The following is a 22,367-nucleotide window of genomic DNA, read 5'->3' as shown; positions in this document are numbered from 1 at the left end:
GAAGATGTTTTTCATCCTACCACAATTATCATATTTATTCTTCATTTTCTTTTTGTTGTTGGTTGAAAGCTTTTTCCACAGATGGAATTTTGACACTTCTGTCCTGCCATCTAGAGGTGCAGAAAAGTTTTAAGTGAAAATTTGTAAATGCTTACAGGTAACATTTTTGGCATGCATAGAATTGAAAGTACTGAAGGGCTGTAGATGAAACACCAGCAACATCTACTATATCATTATTTTATTTTTATTATTTTGTCTTTTGGTTAAAAATTAATTTTAGCCAGACATGGTGATGTGTACCTGTAATCCTATCAACTTGGGAGGCTGAGGTAGGAGGATCACAAGTTTGAGGGCAGCCTAGCAACTTAGTAAGACCCTATCTCAAAATAAAAAGCAAAAAGGGTTAGGGATATAGCTCAGTGGTAGAGCATTCCTGAGTTCAATCTCTAGTATCATAAAAAAATGTTAAATCTTTTTAAATTTAATAATTAATTATTATTAACTATTTTCATTTCCTGAGGGAACAAAATATAATCTATTTGCATTACATTTGTGGCCTTGCTAAGAAGATATTATCCTATCTAAACTTTGTCCTTTCTGCAGGTTCCATTTAAGTATACATTTCTCTACTATTTTCTCTAAAGCAGTTTTCCTTTATCTTTTAGCACCCATGGGATCTCTTCTATTATTCTCTACTTGGTTATGCAAAATTAACTTTCTCAATTCTATTATATTTTCTCAACTGTTTTTAATGTTGTCAAATATAAGAGACCATGACATATATATTTTCAAATTCTGGATGTTGAGATTTTGGAGATTTACATTTATAATATCATATCATTTAATAATTTTTCATAAGACATATAAAATATCTACCTTGAGTCTACTATGGGCTTTTAGTTTCTCTAAGGTCATTAGTCATTAGGAGGAAGACCAAAGGTATATATAATCTCTTAGAAACAGATATACTGAATTGGAATCCAATTCCAATCAAATAATCAGACACAGATATATTCTCCACTTCTAAACATTTCTGTAAGGACACTCAATGGATGATGACAAGATCATAAAAATTCACATTTTATGATATCAAAAATGAGATAATCAGTACCTCTTGGAAATGATGTCTCTCTTTATAGTTGGAGATTTCTTTTTTTTTCTTGCTGTTGTTTTAAATTATAACAAAAATAGCAAAGCTATTATAAAAACTAGGATAAATGTCCATTGGTGTGCATAGAACAGACCGCTGGAATGTACACAAATATAGGATAGACAGATAAGAAATCTGAAGAAGAAATGATCTGACCAGTTGATCAGTACAGCTTACTTTCTATAGCATCTTGCCCTAATATCTTGTTTTGTCTGAAATTTTTATATCTAATGCAATTTTAGTCAGCTATTTAGTATTTGTTAGTTCACCCATTTTTACATCAGTATAATTATGATGTGTTATATCCTGAGATTCTAAATAAATTCTATGTTTTGTTTCTTTTTTCCCTTTGGCTTGATGAATTTCATATATTTATTTATTTATTTGTTCTAATTAGTTATACAATAGTTGGTGATTACTACTGAGTAGTTCCTTGATAGCCATACAGCTGGCTTCTAGACCTCTGATAACAGGCCCCAAATTAATAAGTAGATTATATTATAAATCACCACAAGACTGACATCTCAAAAGTATTTTTGAGTAAAAAGTACTTTTTTATGTACTTTTATGGATATAAAAGACTCTTTTATGTCCAAGATTGATGAGAGTAATGACAAGGTAATTTTTTTTTTTTTTTAGAGTGAGAGAGGAGAGAGGAGAGAGAGAGAGAGAATTTTTTTTTAATATTTATTTTTTAGTTCTTGGTGGACACAACATCTTTGTTGGTATGTGGTGCTGAGGATCGAACCCGGGCCGCACGCATGCCAGACGAGCGCGCTACCACTTGAGCCACATCCCCAGCCCCCATGACAAGGTAATTTTAAGTTATACTTAAATATTATCCCTAATGATTTCTTAATCCTCTGATGATTAGATTTCTTTCTTTTTCTTTTCTTTTGGTACTGGGGATTAATCCCAGAGTTTTGCCCATGCCAGGCAAGCATTCTACCACTGAGCTACATGCCCAACTCCTTTTACATTTTATTTTGAGACAAGGTCTAAGTTGCCCAGGGTGGCTTTGTATTTGCCATCCTCCTGCCTCGGCCTTCAGAGTTGCTGGGATTATAGGAATGGGCCACTGTGCCCCTGGGTGAGGGTGAGATTTTTCACCTGTTGCACTTTCTCAAAGGTCTGAACAGAGTCTAGACTCTTTCCCTTTCCAAAATCTTAGGAGAATCAGAAAGAGGTCTGAGCATGATTAAGCACTTTAACATATGGGAGGACTGTATATTGCCCAACTCTAGGGGGTACCACTCATTATTTATTTGTAGAAATATATTTTTTTTGTTTGTCTGAGGTGGTGTTTTTACTTTTGCCTATAAATTATCTTGAGGAAATGGAAACTTTTCCTAATCCCCACAAGGTCTTCTTTGGATAAGCTGTAGGGGAGCCTGCAGACTCTTTTATGTCCAAGATTGCTGACAGTAATGACATTTTTTAAAAAAAAATATTTTTTTTTAGTTGTAGACAGATACAATACCTTCATTTATTTTTATGTGGCACTGAGGATTGAACCCAGAACTTCACATGCTTTAGGCAAGTGCTCTACCACTGAGCCATAACCCCAGCCTAGACATTTTTTTTCTAATTTGGGATACTGAGAGGAGGTGGTCTTCTTCTGTCATAAATGGTTATTATATGTGGCAAACATTCAAATAGACCTATGTTACAACCTATATAAATTGTCCTGTGGAAATAGAACATCTAAAGCCTTACTGTATTACGTCATCTCAGTAGCAGTTTTGAAACTTGTTTGTTCATAGAAAACAGAAAAATTATAATACAGTGAGTGGACTGGGCATGGTGGTATATGCCTGTAATTCCAGCAACCTGGGAGACTGAGGCAGGATGATTCCAAATTCAAAGCCAGCCTCAGCAACTTAGTGAGGCCCTAAGCAACTTAATGAGACCCTGTCTCTAAACAAAAAATAAAAAGGGCTGGGATATGGCTCAGTGGTTAAGTACCTCTGGATTTACTCCCCGGTATCAAACCAAACCAAACCAACCAACAAACAAAAAACTCCCCAAATATGGTGAATGGCCAAGAAAGCCATGGCTTGTTTCCAAAGATCTCTGGAATATTGGGATTCTAGTTGTAGATAACTAAATTAAATAGGGAAGGTTGGAAGTACAAATAAAAAAAACAGTTCAATTTTGAATGTGGTAATTTGAAGTTCCATGGTTATCACGTGGAAATGTCCAAGAGGCAGGTGACTACAAAACCAAATGAAGCTTGGAGAAGAGATATGTGCTGGATAAAATCTCTTTGCAATCCATAGGTGGATGAGATCATGCTAGAAGAGCAAGTAGAGCAAGAAGAGAAGCAGAAAAGTGGGCCAAGTGTAGAACCCTGAGCATCTTCTATATTGAAGAGACATAAGGAGGAAGAAACAGAGGTAGGAGGAGAGCCCAGGGAAGAAGCTGTTAGGAGAGCCAAGGGAGTCAACATTCTAATGTGAGAAAGGAGAAATGTGTAGCATCAAGTGCAGCAGAGGGATCCATTGAGGCTAAGAAAAGGGAGGAATGATGTAATTCATGCACACTTAGAAAAAACCCACAACAATTTGGAGGTTTTGGGTGACCCGAATGAGATCAGTCTCTATGGAATGTTATGAGTAGGGCCAGATGGGTTCTTAAAAAAAAAAAAGTGTGTGTATATATATATATATATATATATATATATATATGTTATACACACACACACACATATTTTAGTTATTGATGGATCTTTATTTTATCTTTTATTTACATGTGGTGCTGCGACTTGAATGAACCCAGTGCCTCACACATGCTAGGTAAGCGCTGTACCACTGAGCCACAACCCCAGCCTCAGATGGGTTCATAACCTCCCAAAATGACTCACAAGAATCTATAGAAAACCTGCAATACTAGTTTAGGATAGCCCAGTGATCCCCACTAATCTGTATCTAGAAAAGCTCTGAAGGATCCAAGAGGATGCAAAGTACAAACTAGGCTTAGCAATGCCTTGAGTGAATGGCAGGTGACACAAAGATGAACAGAATTGAGAAACCATTAAGATTACAATAATAGGACTCTTTTTTTTAAAGAGAGAGTGAGAGAGGAGAGAGAGAGAATTTTTTAATATTTATTTTTTAGTTCTCGGCGGACACAACATCTTTGTATGTGGTGCTGAAGATTGAACCCGGGCCGCACGCATGCCAGGCGAGCTCGCTACATCCCCAGCCCATAATAGGACTCTTATAAACTCCCATTTTAAAGTTTGTTTTCAAACAATAAGCTACTCAGATTCAAGACAGGAGAGATTTAGTTTGGCAACAAATGCTTAAGAATGATCCAGAGATTTTGGTTGATTATAAACTTTAAGTGGGCCAAGAGTATGACACATTTCCTCAAAAAGTTAGCACAGATGTGGGCTATAACAGAGAAGAGAAAGTTGAGGCACTAGGGAAGTATTGGTTCCTTTTTCTAGAAATAAGGATGAACAGGAAAGGAGGAATACAAAACAACAATTAAAAATTTATTAGAAAAAAGTGAGATTTGAATATGTTTATAGGCTAAGAGGAAGGATTTACTAGGAAAAGGACAAGGTAAAGAATAGGAGAGAGGGGTTGGGGTTGTGGCTCAGTGGTAGGGCCCTTGCCTAGCATGCATGAAGCACCAGGTTTGATCCCCAGCACCACCTAAATAAATAAATAAATAAATAAATAAAAGAAAGGTATTATGTCCATCTACAACTAAAAAAATATTAAAACAACAACAACAAAAGAATACCGGAGAGAAGGGATAATTAATGATACAAGAGTCTTAAGAAGCTGGGAGGAGTTGGTTTTGAACTGGTTTGAGGATGCCTCATTCTTGGAGAAGCTAGAAGGAAGCTGAAAAGATGGGAGTGGCCGCAGATATGCTGAAAGTTTGGGAAGGAATTCAGGCACTTGGGAAGAACACAGGCTGATGTTTTTAATTTGTTTGATGAAGTAATACTCCAGAGAGACAGGCTCTGCTGTTTCTGAGACAGGGTGTGGAAAGAGAGAGCAAGTGGGAAGTTGGAGGGAGGTGGAAAGAAGAATGCTAGATAGAAGGGGATTCTGGGTCCGAAGTGGGATCCAGAAATGGGCAGGTTTCTTTTCAGTTTTCCTAAGGCCTACATCATCCACAGCCTCAGAACTTTTTTGACCCTCTACTGGATTTTCTCACCTGGTAAGGACTGTGAGGCCACTGTTGGGGTTTCAAGGCTGTGCTCAGTGACTTGGGAGGCTGAGACAGGAGGATCTTGAGTTCAAAGCCAGCCTCAGCAATGGCGAGGGGCTAAGCAACTCAGTGAGACCCTGTCTCTAAATAAAATACAAAATGGGGCTGGGGATGTAGTTCAGTGGTCACGGGCCCCTGAGTTCAATCCCCGGTACTCGCTCCCACTCCCCTCCCCCCAAAATCATATGCCTGTTTTTTTTTTTTTTTTTTTTTTTTTTAAACAATCTGGAGTAGAATTCTCAAATTTATCCAGGGGAAAATAGTGGGAGACAAGCATTTGAATAACCTATTCTTATTTTTGCAATGCATAAAACTTCCAGTAAAGATTAATGACTTTGGCAGAATGACTAAGTATATAAAATTTATCCAAAGGTAATATTTGTAAAATATCGAAGCGCAGATAGGTCTCACCAATTAGGTCTTTATCAGATAAATGGCTAAAATTAAAGCAAAGTATATTTTAAAATAAAACTTCAAGAATCATAGACCTTTGAGACAGCTGATGAGAAATTCATTGTCCCCCAAAGACGCCCGGAGTCCCCGTGGAAAAGCGGGCAATATACGCAGGGAAAGAGCTTTTTTCCTCTGCTCTCAAGACTTTTCCGGAGAAAAGATTACGAAAATCAGGGTCTATAACAGGATATTAAAAACAACGCGAAGAGAGGCGCAAAATACAGACCAGTGATTGAGAAAACCAAGTCTTCAAGACTTTTAAAGAAACTGGTCGAGAGTCAGAGAATCAATCCAAGAAATTTGCAGAAGTCGCACTCCCACCGTGGCTCCGCGCCGCTCCCGGCTCGCGGGGGCTTGTGCGCGCGCACGCCGGGCGCCGCCACCAGTCACCACTAGACGGCGCACTCTCGAGCCTGCCTACGGAAATCCCGCCTCCCATTTCCGGCGGCGAGGGATGGGGCGGAGTTGGAGGTCGCTTCCTGCTCAGGGAGTGTTTCAGCTCCAGCACGTGTGTGATTCCTCCGTGTTGCTGGATTACCTTTATCTCGGGTGAATTTGTGGGGTCCGGACTCCTTTCAGGCCTAAGCATGAAGGCGGTAAGTGTTCCTAAGAGCCGAGTTCTCGCAACTTAAGGGCCACTGTAACTGACAGTCCGTGCCTGGTTTACCTTTTCGGTGGGGGTAAACCCACCGAATAGGGGGCGGTGGCTTAGATTGGCCTCCGAGCTCCACGCACTGTCAGCTTCCCGGGTTCGTCGTCTCCCGCTGTGCGCGTGCAGGGCTTCAGGAATCCCCGACGAGTTAAGCGCTGAATCTGGCATCCTTAAGGTGTCAGATTTGGAAGGGTTCTTCTGAACCACGTTAGTCGAACCCTTCAGCTAAAGGTGAAAAGCATGGTCCAGACTTCGGGGAGTGTATGGTCTGAGTTACACTCAGACGAGTCCGTCTCACCCTTAAACGGTAAACAAATAGGAAGTCAGGTGGTTTGCCTTAATTCAGAGATTGAATTACGCTTGGATTTGGATTTCTGAAGGATGGGTCACCTGCAAGAGTGGTGGAATGCAAAGACAGTTTTGCCCTCCTCAGTTTAGAGGGGTCTTTTGCAAGTTGCATAACCTCTTTGAGCCTCGGTAAATCTTCATCGGTGATGTGAAGCTAACAGCAGTCACTATTTAAGCTGTTGTAGGTAATTTGTTAGAGCAGTTTGCAAATGATAAAACAGCATATAAATATCAGTTGTTATTGTTAAAACAATAACGCGGGCCATTGTATTGCTCTGTGTTAAACAACTGTATTAAATCTAAGGTCCTGAATAACTGTCTACCATGAGATCAACAATTCTTAATCGTTTTTGGATCTTAGACTCTTTGAGTAACTGTAGTCACAGTTCTGGTTACTGGAGAACCCTACTTGGAATGACCAATACTTAAGTGTCATTCTGTAGGATTACTGGCATAGTTTGTTATCAGGCTTTATATGCAAGATGTATGGCTGTGTGACATTAAAATCATGGGATTGATTTGGTGAAATTTAGAATCAATTCTTTTTAACTTGATATAAAAATAAAATAATTTAAATTTCTCAGTGTATTGTCTTCCTTCTATTATTGTTTTCTAGAGACGAAATAAAAAACAGGTCCCAAGCTTTCGCAAGTTGCTAAAAACTAGTAAAGTCAAACTTGAAAACAAGTTAAAAAACAAGCAACATAAGCAACAAAGCACTCTCAAGAAGTACAGGAAGGAACAGAGAAAATTAAGGCAAGCTGTAAAAGATGCTGTGTCTAAGAAACCCATTCCACTGGAGGACCCAAAGAGAAGACGACCAGGTAATTGTGAAAGCATTTATGAGCCCTAGTTTTCATTGATTATTCTGAAATATTCTTCATGGAGCGAACTTTACTTTCTAGTAGCTACTCTTGTACTCAGATCTTCCAAAGTGTAGGTAAGGATAATATAGTTCTGTATATATGATCACAGTCACATTTCAATGCAGTCTTCATTGTGAGAAACAGCTACTCTTTGCTTGCAGTTTGTCTCAAAAGCAGATCTGAATATACAGTACTTGGGAAAACAGGCTCAGAGTAGCTATATAAATAAATGTTGGGCAGTGTGTCAATGCTACCACTTTCCCATTCCCCGAAGTTGGCTAAGGTGAAAAGATTGTTTTTCATTGGCACATTCTATGTGTGTGTGTGTGTGTGTGTGTGTGTGTGTGTTGCTGGGTTTGAACCAGGGCCTTGTACATTCTAGTCAAGTGCTCTATTTCTGAGCTATGTCCTCAGTTCACTCTGCATTTTTCAAAGTGTTGCCAAGATACATTTCCTTTTCTAAACTTCTGGCATTTTTTCACTTGTAAACTTGGATTGAATTTGAGCTCTAATTATCTGGGTTATTTTCAAGAACTTCATTACTCAAAACAGGAAAAGAATACAGTAATTTTGAGTCAGGCGGTTTCTGCAACTTCACTGGTACTTTTAGGGTATTCAAAAAATATCCTAAACTATTCTCCCCACATCCATCTCATTCTCTTAATCCTGATGTAGTTTGATCCCTTGGCAACACATTAGTGTGTTATGTACAAGGCCATTTGACTGGAAGTCAAGAAACTTGGGCTTTTATCTTGATTTTGTTACTTACAAGCTATGTGGACTTGGTCACTTAATCTCCAAATGCTTTATCTGTAAACAGTGAATTGGGTGAGTTAGGTTTAGGTACTTTTAAAGATTTCCTCTAAGTTTTACACTTTAAAAAGCATAATGTCCTAATAGTTTTAATAAATAACAGCAATGTCTTCATTATTATAGTTCAACATCTAAGCAAAGTCTGTCAGAGAGATCTGAGAGTACAAGGAAACGATGAAAGCAAAGGCTGTTGTGGGAAATTGGAGGAATTTTTAGCTTATATCTTCTCATTTCTCATTAAAGTAGGAAATTGGGTCCTCTGATGATTACAAAGTGAGATAGATGATGGGGTTAGAAGTGTGATGGTAAATAGAAAAATCCTCTACAGAAGAGAGAAAGCTGACCAAGAAAATGCACCCATTGCTACTATGTTTGAGAAATGGAATTTTCATTACAGTAGATTATAGTGCCACTCTGTGCAGGGTTTATATTTATATCAAAATATTTACCAGTCTTATTGCTATCAGGAAGAATTTTAAGTTCTCTTAAGCATTAAGATTATCTTGCTTATATTTGAAACACTAGCTCTTATAGTGATCTCTGGTATTTAGTGGTGTGCTCCCCCCCCCTCTCTTTCTTTCTCTCTCATAAAAAAAAGAAAGATGGAAAAAGAGAGCATAGGACAGAGAAGTTAGAATGATATATAGTTTGGGTTTTGTGAGATGTGAGTATCTTAGGGATTGAGAATATTGGCATGAGAGTAGTTGAAGTGATACCATGTAATCTAGGTAAGGGACTGAAGACAGAACACATGGGTAGAAAGTGGAGTATTTCAAGAATTGAAGGTCTACATTTAGTTAATGAAGAAGTGCATTGGGAGTATCTGAGAGCTGGAACCCTGAAAGTTTGTATTCAAAGTGGGGTGAGCACCAGGATTTGGGACATGGCACTTGGAGAGATTAGCTGAAGTGGAATGGAAGTGAAAGTCATGGGAGATGAGAAGGAGCTAAGAGAGTGACATTGGTTCTTTTTTTTTTTTTTTAATATTTTTAGTTGTAATTGAACACATCCTTATTTTATTTATTTATTTATTTTATGTGGTGCTGAAAATTGAACCCAGTGCCTCACACATGCTAGGCAAGTGCTCTACCACTGAGCCACGACCTCAGCCCTGACATTGGTTCTTAACTGCCCTGAGAGACATTTATTTTTTGGTGGTTACTATGACCTGGGAATGCTGTTGACATTGAGATTGAAGAGTCAGAGATGCTAGCATTTTTCCTAGCTCAGGGCACGCCAGTACAATAAAGAATTGTCATGTTCAAGATGTTGATGGTGCTCCCGTTAGAAACACTGGGCCAAAGTTTAGAAAAAAAATAAGCTTTTCTTGTTGTGAACCCCAGAGTGTAGAGTTTACATCTCTAATAATTGTTTTTTATTTTTTGTATAGTTAAAAGGATTGAGAAAGAAGAGGAGGAAGAAGAGGAAGCACTTCCTTTAGATATGATGGATGAAGATGACTTACAGTTAATGAAGGATTTAGGACAAAGAGCATCTTTTCTAACAAGAGATCTTTCTTCTAGGTAGTATTTCATTTGAGTTATAGTCATTCACATGTTACAAACTTGGTTCTTAATGTTACATAGGTGGTTACTTCAAAGATATTCATACCTGAGCAGAATCTTTACAAAGAGACAACTCTGGTTTCAGTTTTATTTCCTAAATAAAGAAGTGTATATGAACTACAAACTGGTTTTATTTAATGTACATCTCTTTCTTTTGAGTCTGAATTGTGAAGTGTAGTGAATGGAGGAAGAATGCTATTTTTTCCCTGAGGCACTGACAGAATAGTCTTGAGTTTGTGGCCATCATCTCATTAATCCTTATTATATTGTTAGGTAGGTGTTATGCCCATTTCCAGAGGGAAAACTGCTGCTTCCCCATAATCACAGAGAGCGGATCTGGATTGATACTGATCTTTCAATTCCAAAGTCTGGGTAATGCTCTGAAAGGTTTGGGGAAAAAAAAATAGAGCATAATGTCATTCTTGGCTCTGTGGAATGTTCTTCTTTCACCTTTATTTTGCATCTAAAGGGAAAACTAAATTTAGTGTAGTTTGAGTCTCCGTGGTAGATACTTCATACTGTCTATTTATTCCTTTGATGTTTGAGTGCTTGCTGTGTGCCAGGCATTGGTCTTAGTGCCAGCACCTGTACTTCTATTGATAGTTGCATATGAATAGACTTGCTTATTTTTTTTGTATACCTGACCATTGGACAACATGGCTGTGAAGTGCATGGGTCCACTTACATATGTATTTTCTTTTTGAGATTTGTGATGCAGAGGAACCATGAGCCTAGAAATATTGAAAAAATTAAAAAGACATGAATGCATAAAATATTGAGATAATAGTCTTGTTTTATCATTTACGTTGTAAAATATACACAAACATTATAAAAAGTTTACCAAAATTTCCACAAACACTTGGAGCCCATTCATGGCATTATTTTTAGTTGACTCAGCATTAAATCATAAATGCATAAAATTAACTGAAGTACATACTGTATTACTGTGGTAATTTTGTAGCCACTTTCTATTATTCTAATGTGTGTTATCAACTTTCTTTTATCAGCAAGCTATTAGTAGTTAATTTTTTTGCCAGTCAAAAGTTACACTGGGAGTTTGGGACTGGGGGATATAGCTCAGTGGTAGAGTGCTTGCCTAGCATGCAAGAGACCCTGGGTTCAATCCCTAGCACTAAAAATAAATAAATAAAAATTGGGATTTTTTTTTTTTTTAAACTAGTTGGGAGGAGGCTGGTATTCCTAACCACTGTATTGTCAAGAGTCAATAATACTTTGATGGGCTGGGGCTGGGGCTCAGTGGTAGAATGCTTACCTCTTGGGTTTGATCCTCAGCACCACAAAAAACAAATAAGATAAAAGATATTGTGTCCATCTATAATTAAAAATAAAAGAGTCCATAGTACTTTGAAAATGATAGGTCTAGGTACATTTTAAAATGCATTAAAACAAAATGATGTTTTTTCCTATAGTGAACCAGTTCACGTCAAGAAACGAAAGCATGAGCATATCATAGACAAATATGAAAAAATACCAAGAACTCTGCAAACTGCACCTGAGAAGGAACTGATTCACTTGCTTCCTATCAAAGATAAAAGTGGTATAATCCCACAGACAAGGGAGAAGCCAGGTGAGTCTAAACAGCTTGTGTTTTAAACTTTTTTTTTTTTTTTTTAGTATTTTAGTTGGACACACCACCTTTATTTATTAATTTTTATGTGGTGCTGAGGATCGAACCCAGCACCTCGCACATGCTAGGTGAGTGCTGTACCGCTGAGTCACAACCCCAGCCCCGTGGTGTTTTAAACTTTTTAACTCCTCACAAATACCATGACATTTTTTCCATTTACAATTTAATTTTATTTTGGCTTTTACTCATCTACAAAATAAGAGTAGCTTTAGTTAGTCATATAGTAGCCTTGATGATTTGGCCAGAAATACAGGTGGCTATCTCAGGTATCTCTTGTATTGTGAGTACACCTGAAGCTACAAGGTTTGGGTAATTTTCTTTTCAAAGAGTTTGTTTTGCCAAATTTTGTTTAAAAAATGTGAACATATTAACTATCTTTGATTAGCCTTTTTCTTTTTTTAATATATCTTTTGTGTGTGTGTGTGTGGAATAAAACATAAGACAGAAATCAAAGATGTGAAGTTTCATGATTTATCACAAAGCACATAGCCATAAAACTACCTTTCAGGAAAGAAATAGACACTACCAGAATCCAGAAACATTTTTTTTTGTGCTCCCCTCAATCACTAATTGCTCCCTCCGTATAAAAGTAATTACTGTCCTGAGTTTTATGGTAATTATTTCCTTGCTTTTCTTTACATATATTATCACAATTTTAGTATGTATATTTTTCACATAGATACTGATAGTAACAAAGATGAAGAGGATCAAGAAGAAGAGATGGAACTTGAGGAAGGTAATGGAATGCATCTTTACAATTACTAAATTATTAATTAGTCATTACATTTTTTACATAATAAAAATATGAGTTAATTTTAAGTAAAATCTAGAATATACATTTTGAAGTATTGCTCATTTAAAGATCATTTTGAACCTTTTTTTCCACATTTGCAAAATCTCACCTTGTAGAATTTGACATTTTGTTGTTTTTTTATTATGGAAAAATTTACACAATTACGTATTTGTAGAGTCAAGGTGCACATAAGGAGTTTTGTTAATTATTACTGTTCTCTATTTTAATTGTAACAGAAGAAATTACAAATATTTTTTAATATTTTAGCTTTAAATTGCAAAAATGATTCTGGGATATGAAGTCATTTTTGTTGGTTCTCAGAACAATTATACTTTGTATATGTCTGTTTTAGATTATTGAACTATATAGCTATAACAGTTTTAACTAATCAGAGTTAAAAACTGAAAGTACAGATTTTATTGTTAGAAACTGTACTCATTTAAAATTTGTGACAGCAAGTTGGTTAAATTTTACTTTTGACTTATATCTTATTAATAGTGTAAATGCGATTATACATTAACTTGTTAACTTGTCAATCTTAAGCTTATCACAGATTATGTTTGTTTAAGTTTATTACATCTAGTTCTTTGAATTTGTTAAATTGGTCATGTTTTGTGTAATTCAAAGTACTACATAGAGTTGGAAACAAAGGATAATATTCTGTACTTAAAAAAGACTAAATCAGATTGCCTCCTTTCTTTAGTTAATATAAATTATTATGGAGTTATTAGCATAGTGGATAAGAATATGAGTTGTAGAATCAAATTGCCAGGGTTTGAATCCCATTTCTGTCAGGTTTATGGAATTAGCTAACTTACTTTTTGTCCCTATGCCTGAATTTTCTTATGTAAAAACAGAGTCTAATAATACTACCTGTCAACATAATTACCGAGAGGATGATATATAATAATAAGTACAAAATCCTTGGTTATCATCATTATTAGTATAAGAAATTATTTTATTGAGTTTCTTGGATAATAAATAAAGGCATAATTAAGAGGGAAAATCAAATCTGTTTCAGAGATCATTGAAGATCCTATTCCAGAGATGACCAGAGAAGAACATTTGATTGAGAGAAAGAAGAAACTACAGGAGAAGAAATTACATATTGCGACTTTGGCGTCTGCCATACTGTCAGATCCAGAAAGCAATGTAGGTAGTATTAATTTCTTTAGGCTCTTCAGAGTAGATATGGCACAAATATGTGGTATATTAAGATTTTCTTGTTGCCTACAAATATGCACAAAAAGGAAAATAAATATCTATACATAGTACATGGATTAGAAAGAAAGTAGGCAAAATCTTTGCTTGATCCTACTTCTGAACTTAATTTCCTTTGTAATCTTAGAAAAGTCACTTAAACTCTTATTATTTTCCTCATCTCCAAATGAAGATATTGGACTTGTTGTGGTAACTGTGAAAGTTACACAATTAATTGTATTAGGGAGGAGGAACCTACTTGGAAATTTGCTTGTCTGACCTATAGGGTTTTAATAAGAACATGCTACAGAGAAAATAGTAAATTAGTTCATGAATATTTATAAGTGGGAAATGTTTAGTGAAATACAGTCACAGTTGTAATGAGTTTTCACTGAGTGTTATGGATAGTGGTAAAATAATGATAGTTATAACATGTGAACCTAAGAAACCTGAGGTTTAGTGTTGGCCCTGCTAAGTAATATTTGTGAGATTTTGGGTAAGTTATTTTATTCATGACTCACTTTCTTCATCTCTAAAACTAAGATAGTATCTACTTCAAAACTTTGTTGAGTATTAAGAAAATATATATGATGTCATATAAAATGATATTATTATTACTATATTGGAATCTCCAGCATCTTACTAATAGATTATTTACCATTATGGGTAAAAATTAATTTGAGTATGCTTTGGAGCAGTACTTATTTTTTTCTAATAAAGAGAGGGAAACATCTGGAGGAGAATCAGGAAGGGGGAGTTAGAATATTTCTCACCTATATTACCTGGTTTAGTCATTACAAAACCATAGGACAAGATTTGTTTTCTTTTTTTATATTTTTTGTTGTTGATGCACCTTTATTTTATTCATTTATATGTGGTGCTGAGAATCAAACCCAGTGCCTCACACATGCCAGGCAAGTGCTCTACCACTGAGCCACAGCCACAGCCCTGATCTGATTTTACAACTGAAGAGTTGAACCTTAAAAAACTCAGATGATTTTTTTTTTCCTAGGTTTTTACAGCTACCAGATTAGAATCCAGGTCTTTAACCGTGGAACTGTATGCTCATTTTACACAATTGAAAGATAGTGAATAAGTGTTATATTTCCTACTCCCTACTGTAGTAAACATTGTTAACTTTCAAGATATCACTTCTATAGGCGAAAGTAGTTCATTAAAACAAACATATTAATTGAAATCAAGTTTTTGTTTATTACATCATATAAATTATATTTGTATGCATCTTATTGATATTATGTGGTTAGCTAGATACATTTAGTTTTTCAGTTGTTCATGGACCCTTATTTATTTATTTATTTATTTATTTATATATATGTGATGTTTAGAATTGAACACAGAGTCTCACACATGTCAGGCAAGTGTTCTACCACTGAGCCACAACCCCAGCCCCCTGTTTAATTCTTGATTATTATATGTGATTAATATATATTTGATTGGCATATGTAACATTTTAGTGCTCCAAAAAGTTTTCAGGAAAATAGGATACAGGTTTCAAGAAAACTCAAAAGAATTTCTAAAATAGGTAAATTAATAAATTGCAGCTATTTTTTGTAATCTCTTCATTTTTCTAACTGCTTTTATGACAAAAATGTCATTACCTTGTATCTTTAGTGATGTATCTCATTTTGGTAAGGTAAACAGTGTCTGAAGTTTGATATGACTTGGTTTGAGAGTCAACAGGTGAATTCCATTTATTGCGTGAGGCATAAGTCTGTTTTCTTTTTTGTTCAGAATTGTTTTGCTGTGAAATCTCTAGCCTCATGAGTTATTTCTTTAACAGATTAAAAAACTGAAAGAATTACGTTCCATGCTCATGGAACAGGATCCTGATGTGGCTGTTACTGTTCGGAAGCTGGTGGTAGTTTCTCTGATGGAGCTATTTAAGGACATTACTCCTTCATATAAAATTCGGCCCTTAACAGAAGCAGAAAAATCTACCAAGGTAAAGCTAGATATAATTACTGTATAAAATAAGCTGAAAATTTGGAGAGTTAGAGATGGGAGAAATAGGAATTATCTTATTTATTTATATCCTCCCACCCCCAGCACTGGGCATATGCAAGACAATCATTTTATGTGCTAATTTTTGAATTTTAGTATTCTGATTTTAAAAAATAATTGATCCTTTTGGTCTTTTCAGATCCGCAAAGAAACCCAAAAGTTACGAGAATTTGAAGAGGGCCTGGTTAGCCAATATAAATTTTATTTGGAAAATCTGGAGCAAATGGTTAAAGGTATAGTAAATATCCTAAAAGTATATAAAATGTATAACCTTGATTATGAAGGTGAACTCTTTGTTCTCTGTTGTGTAGTGAGAGGCAGGTGTATAGTGTATGTTGAAGAGCAGTGTCTAGGGTCAGACTCCTTGGGTTCAGCCTGACTTTACCACTTAGTATCTATGTTTTGAGTAAGTTTTTAATCTTTCTTTGCTTCAATTTTCCTATCTATGAAGTGGAAATAATAATAGAAGTTGCCTTAAAGAATTACTGTGAGAAGTAATAGAATTTATAAATTTATAATGCTTAGAACAATGTCTATCAGTCTAAGTGCTATATTTTATTGACTACTAGAGTTAGTATTATTGCTATGGTCCTTTAGAAATAGTTGCTTACGTTTGTTGAAATTTAAACAGTTGGGATTTATTCTACTGTTGGTTTTTATTTGGAAACAATCATCAGAGAAGAAAGATATCTTGAAATGGATGTGGATGCCTTATAAGTGAACTTATAAATCAGTTGTTGAGGATTTTAAACTATTCTATCAACCCTTCTTTTTCTCTTCAGGAAAGGAAGGGCATAGGAAAAATTGGGTTTTGAGTAGAGAGGAGATTTACTTGCCTAAATCAGTTGCCTTTATTTGATTTAGTGTTCCTTTACTTAGTTTTAAGCCTAAAGATCACCCAGCTACTATCAGTTGGAGCAGGATTGCTGAATCCTGTTGGTTTGATGAGGGCATGAAGGTGGTGGAGGATAGTGGAGTGGTTGTGGCTAGCATGGATTTTGCATTATGCTTTGGTGTCCCAACTGGAACTAACTTAACTTTATGTTGACCAGCACTGTACAATAGAAATATAACATGAACTACATGTCATTTAAAAAAAAAAGTTAACCACACTGAATAAATAAATAAGAGGCAATGAAACTAATTTTAGTAGTAAATTATATATGTATCTAAATTATTGTTTTGATATATGAATGATTTTAAAAATTAATGAGATGTTTTACATTCTCATCTTTTTTATCCTAAGTTCAGAATCAAGTATATTTTATATTTACAGCATATCTGAGCATTTCAAAGGCTCAGTTGCAACATATTAGTATTGTCTGAATTGACAACATGCAGGTATAGACATTTTCTAAGCAGAATGAAGCACCATGAAGTCTTTTTAGTTTTTTAAACTATGGTCATATATATTTATTTATTGTAAAAGAAAGCCAGTTAGTTTAAGTTTTGACCAATGAATAAGTAAATAACTATATTTATCTTTTAATTAGATTGGAAACAAAGGAAGCTAAAGAAAAGTAATGTAGTTTCCTTAAAGGCATACAAAGGACTGGCTGAAGTGGCTGTGAAGAGCTTATGTGAGCTGTTGGTGACACTACCTCATTTTAATTTTCACAATAACATCATTGTATTGATTGTTCCTCTCATGAATGACACATCAAAATCAGTGAGTTGCTTTAAATGATTTTTGCTATTATTCTAAACAGAACATTATTGTCTGTGAGATTTATTTTCCCCACAAAATTGTTTTGGAGCAATTATTTATTGTTAAACTAGTATCAATTTTTTAAGTACTATCTCTTTAAGAAAATTATTAGAACCAAGTTCAGTGGAGTGATTCCCAACAGGAGGCAGTTTTGCCCTCTAGGGAACACTAGGCAGTGTCTAGAGATATTCTCAGGACTGTGGTGGTGGGGGAGTATTACTACTGGTAAAGCTTAGGGAGGTTTTATAACTCCAATGTGCAGCATAGTCGTGTCACAACAAAGAAAATACCAGTAGTGCCCAGGTTGAAAACACTGGTTTAGTGTAACATTTTATTTTTCAGATATCTGAAATGTGTTGTGAGGCAGTAAAGAAGCTCTTTAAACAAGATAAATTAGGCCAAGCTTCTCTTGGTGTAGTTAAAGTGATTTCTGGTTTTGTGAAAGGCAGAAATTATGAAGTTAGGCCAGAGGTAAGCCTTTCTTTTCTTCCTTTGCATTTTGTTTTTAAATTATACAGTTTATTTTAATTGTTATGAGGAATATTTATTTATTTATCTATTAGTGGTGCTGGGGATCTACCATTGTGCTAAACCACTAGCCTAAGGAATTTATTTATATACATCTATAAAGCATTAAAAGTACTTAAAATAATGTAAGCACTATTGACATTTGGTATGTATGTTCTTCTAGATAGTTTTCTTTGCAGATATATGCTTGCTTATATTTTAAAATAAAAAGTGAGCTTATACTATGAACAGATTTTAGAGCTGTTTTCACTTTATATATTGTGAATTTATGTGTAAGGCTCTCATGTTTTTGGTAATGATAGCCATACTATTCCATCATATGAATAGTGAGTCCCCTACTTATTTTTTTTTTTAGACAACTGAGTTGTGTTTCTGTATTTTTGCTGTTAAAGCCAGTGTTGAAGAAAACATTTTGACCATATAATTTTTATTTTTCATATCATGAGAATTCTGTGAATGGAATTTCTGAAGTGTAGATACTGGATCCATCATTCCTCACATTTAAAAAACTTGAGAGAATGCCAGATTGTCATATTGTCTTCCAGAACATTTTATCACTTAGGTCCTAACTGTCTGCCCAGTACTGAATGTTACTATTTTTTTAAAATATTTTTTTAGTTGTCAATGGACCTTTATTTTATGTATTTATATGCAGTGCTGAGAATCAAACCCAGTGCTTCACACATGCTAGGCAAGCACTCTGTCACTGAACCACAACCTCAGCCCCTAAATGTTACTGTTTAATCTTTGTTAGTAGAGTAGGTGAAAAGTTGTATATATTGCATGTATATTTATTTGTACATATTTATTACTAAGGCTTTTCTTTCATTTGTACATTTATTACTCATTTGAATTTTTTGCATGTTTGTATTTGGCAGCTTTTCTCTTCTAGTATTTATCTTTCTTAATGACTTGTGGTAATTCTTTTAACAGTTATTCATTTCAATAAATACCTGTCATATGCCAGGCACTAGTCTAGGACCTGAGGATAACAAAAGAAACACAATTGAGTGTGTGTGTAGCCTATGGTACATAGTGAAGATATTAAATATTTGTTACATAAGTTACAAAGTTTTCTTGGTTAAGCAGCCTTTTAGTTTGCTTTTGTGCTTTACATATGAGGCTATGTTTTGTCATGCATAGAACCAGCTCAGTCTCAAGATTTATAGATTCTTGCTGGGCATGGTGGTACACACCTTTAATCCCAGTGACTGAAGAGGATGAGGCAGGAAGATCACAAATTTAAAACCATCCTCAACAACTTACTGGGGCCCTAAGCAACTTAGTGAGACACCCTGACTTATAAAAAGGTCTGGATTCAATCTCCAGTACCTACCCTCCACCACCACCAAAAAAAAAAAAAGATTTATAGATTCTTTCCTTCCAGGTTTTTAACTTTTTTATTTTTTGTGTTTAAATATTTAAGCTATTTGACCTGTTTTTGTGTCTGTTTAACATTGGTTGGCCAGTTATTCCAACACTATTTTCCTTTTTCTGCTGATTTAAAATGCAGATGATTTATTAGATACTAAATTCCTACACAAAAAAACTTTATTTGTGGGGACTGTGGTTATAGCGCAGTGGTAGAGTGCTTGCCTAGCATGTGGGAGGCACTGGGTTCAATTCCATGTACTACAGAAGGAAAGCCAGTCTTTTTATTTTGAGATATGGTCTAACTAATTTGCCTATGCTGGCCTTGAACTTGTGATCCTCCTACATCATCCCAAATAGCTGGGATAACAGGTGTGCTTCATTGTGCCAGGCTTTTATGTTGTTAAGTGAAGTTTTATAGTTTTCTTCATTTGGGTCTTAGATACTTTTATTAAATTTCTTTTTAATTATAAAGTTTGATGGTTAAGTAGATATTTTTTACTCATGTGTTCAAGTTCCCTATTTTATAGTTGTCCTTTGCTATCAAATTCCCTTTGTTTCCTTAAAACTAGATTTCTGCTGAACCACCAAAATGATAACTATAAGGTTTAAGTAAAAGAAAATCTTTAGAATCTTTACTCAGAATTAAAAAGTGATCAGTTAATAAGGCTTGTACATGAAACTCAGCTATAGAGAAACGATGCATTTCAGTGTTACTAGAATAAAAACTACATCCTTTTCGTTGTGGTGGTGGTGCTGGTGCTGGTCATTAAAGCTAGGGTCTTTTGCATGTTAGGTAAGCATTTTATCACAGATCTAAATTTCTAGCCCCATAAAAACCACAACCTTTAATTTGAAGTTACTTTTGATTGGTGAATGATATTTTATGAGCACCTAGAATACCTACAAAATATTAGAAATTGATTTTTCTAATACCTAGAATGGCCCAGGTTTCCACTTTATGCCTTTAGTAATTGCTGGTTTTCATTCTGAGCTTTTAGCCCCACTATCTGAAATACTCAGCTTTCTTCTACATGTGCATATTGGAACATCAAAATAATACAAACCTGTAGTTTTCAAATGTTTATTCCAGGAATGCTACTGTGACTGAAGGAAGTCAGTAGGGTAGTTTCTTCCAGAGAAACAAAATGTAGTATTTGAAACCTTTTTGTTTGTTGTGTTTAAATATGAGAATGGTTGCTGTAGCACATAAAACATCAATTTTAAAGTTGGTTTCTGGAATTTTGAGTGGCTTAAAATAAAAGTTCTCATTTTGGTCTATGGACCAACATCAGTTGGAAATTAGAAACATAACTAGGGCTTGACTCCATACCTGCTGAAATAGAAATTCTGGGGATGGGATCCAGCTATTTGTGTTTTAACATGTTTTCTGGGTATTTCTGATCCTTGATAAAATTGGGAAACCATTGGTTTAAAGAAAAATTAGTTTTCTTTGAATAATAACAATAGTCTTCATGCTGTTATTATTATTTTTTTATTTATTGTGAGAAGCACATGAAGACTAACTCCATTAATTGCAAAACTGAAGCAAGCTTGGTAAATTAAAGCCAGGTTCAAAATATCTTAATTTATATTTCCTCCTTCCATATTGTCCAAACCTTTTTCTATCTTGCTTACTCTTTATAATCCTATCTACCAATGTAAGTAGTCTATGTCATTGTCATTACAGTAAAGTTTTATGTATTTAGTCAAATATTGTTGTTCACAAATAAGTGAATATGATTAGCAAAAGATAGTAGAACTATGTGTAAAATGTGATAAAAGATGCTTGAAAATGGTTTTGAATGATAGGAGGAAATAACATTGTTAAATGCTATTTTTTTTCTATATAAATTTTTGAGGGTATAGATATTAAGTTATGTATTTGTATTTTTTTTCCAATATTAGATGTTAAAAACATTTTTGTGCCTAAGAATCAAGGAAGTAGAAGTAAAAAAAGATACAGAAGACATCAATAAACCCAAAAAGTTCATGACTTTCAAGGAAAAGAGAAAAACTCTATCAAGAATGCAGAGAAAGGTTTGGTTTATTTCCATTTTTGTTTTATTTAAGTATTGTTTTATTTGATCTTTTATATTTCAAAATCTTCAGAGTGGGGCATGGTAGCACATGTCACAGCTATTTGGGAGACTGAGGCAGGAGAGTGCTATAGCCCATGAGTTGGAGGCCAGCATGGACAACATATTGGGACCCTGCTCAAAAAAAGAAACAAAACAAAACATTTTTGAAACCTAGTATTTATTTTTTATTTGTTTTAGTACTAGAGATTGAACACCGGGGGCACTTTCCTGTTGATGAGCCACATCCCCAGTCCTTGATAAACTTTTTAGAAATTTTGATACAGGATCTTGCTAAATTGCTGAGGGTTTTGCTAAGTTGCTAGACTGGTCTCAAACTTGCAGTCCTACTGTCTCTGGCAAAAATCTAGTATTTAGAGAATTTAATTTTTGCCAGTTATTTCAAAAAATGTTTTCTTACATCAATTTGAATTGACAATTATTGACAAAGAACAGTAGTTGGAAAGGTATTTTTGTCATGGGCTTTTATTCTTTTGCTTTTTAGATTAATTTAGAATCATTTGTTTTATGCAGATTTTTTTTTTTTTTTTCTTAAAAGGATACATTCAGGCTGGGCTTATAGCTCAGTGGTAGAGCACTTGCCTAGCATGTATGAGGCACTGGGTTTAATTCTTAGCACTGCATATAAATAAGTAAAGGTCCATCAATAACTAAATAAATATATACACGTATATATACACATATATGTATATATATACGTATACATATATCGTTACATGGATGCATCCTTTTATATATATATATATATATAAAAGGATGCATCCATGTAAAGATTGGAGCCACACGTGAGCTTGTTAATTGAATCATTTTTTTTGGTTAGAATTCCCACCCCTTGTTAAACCTGAGTTGAAATTTATCCCTTTGTTATTTACTGAGACTTTAGAAACCTTTGTTTTAAAAAGACAACTCGTATCTTCCTTA

The 22,367-nt window shown here is 34.9% G+C and overlaps 1 protein-coding gene across 1 annotated transcript in view; it reads left to right on the top strand.

Moving 5' to 3' along the window:
* Positions 1-6,291: 6,291 nt before the first annotated feature.
* Noc3l (NOC3 like DNA replication regulator) overlaps positions 6,292-22,367 on the top strand; it is a 28,730-nt gene continuing 12,654 nt past the window's right edge. Inside the window, exons 1-11 of the mRNA XM_026397343.2 lie at positions 6,292-6,429; positions 7,450-7,657; positions 9,903-10,035; positions 11,508-11,665; positions 12,405-12,461; positions 13,540-13,670; positions 15,520-15,681; positions 15,880-15,973; positions 17,234-17,409; positions 17,791-17,919; positions 21,256-21,387. Of these exons, the coding sequence (XP_026253128.2) occupies positions 6,421-6,429; positions 7,450-7,657; positions 9,903-10,035; positions 11,508-11,665; positions 12,405-12,461; positions 13,540-13,670; positions 15,520-15,681; positions 15,880-15,973; positions 17,234-17,409; positions 17,791-17,919; positions 21,256-21,387 (1,389 nt within the window). The 5' untranslated portion in view covers positions 6,292-6,420. The remainder of the gene's footprint in view (positions 6,430-7,449; positions 7,658-9,902; positions 10,036-11,507; positions 11,666-12,404; positions 12,462-13,539; positions 13,671-15,519; positions 15,682-15,879; positions 15,974-17,233; positions 17,410-17,790; positions 17,920-21,255; positions 21,388-22,367) is intronic.

Source organism: Urocitellus parryii, chromosome 5 (genome assembly GCF_045843805.1).
Source record: "Urocitellus parryii isolate mUroPar1 chromosome 5, mUroPar1.hap1, whole genome shotgun sequence".
Classification (NCBI taxonomy): Eukaryota; Metazoa; Chordata; class Mammalia; order Rodentia; family Sciuridae; genus Urocitellus; species Urocitellus parryii.
The sequence above is the reverse complement of the archived record's forward strand: the minus strand, read 5'-3'. Positions and strand labels throughout refer to the sequence as shown.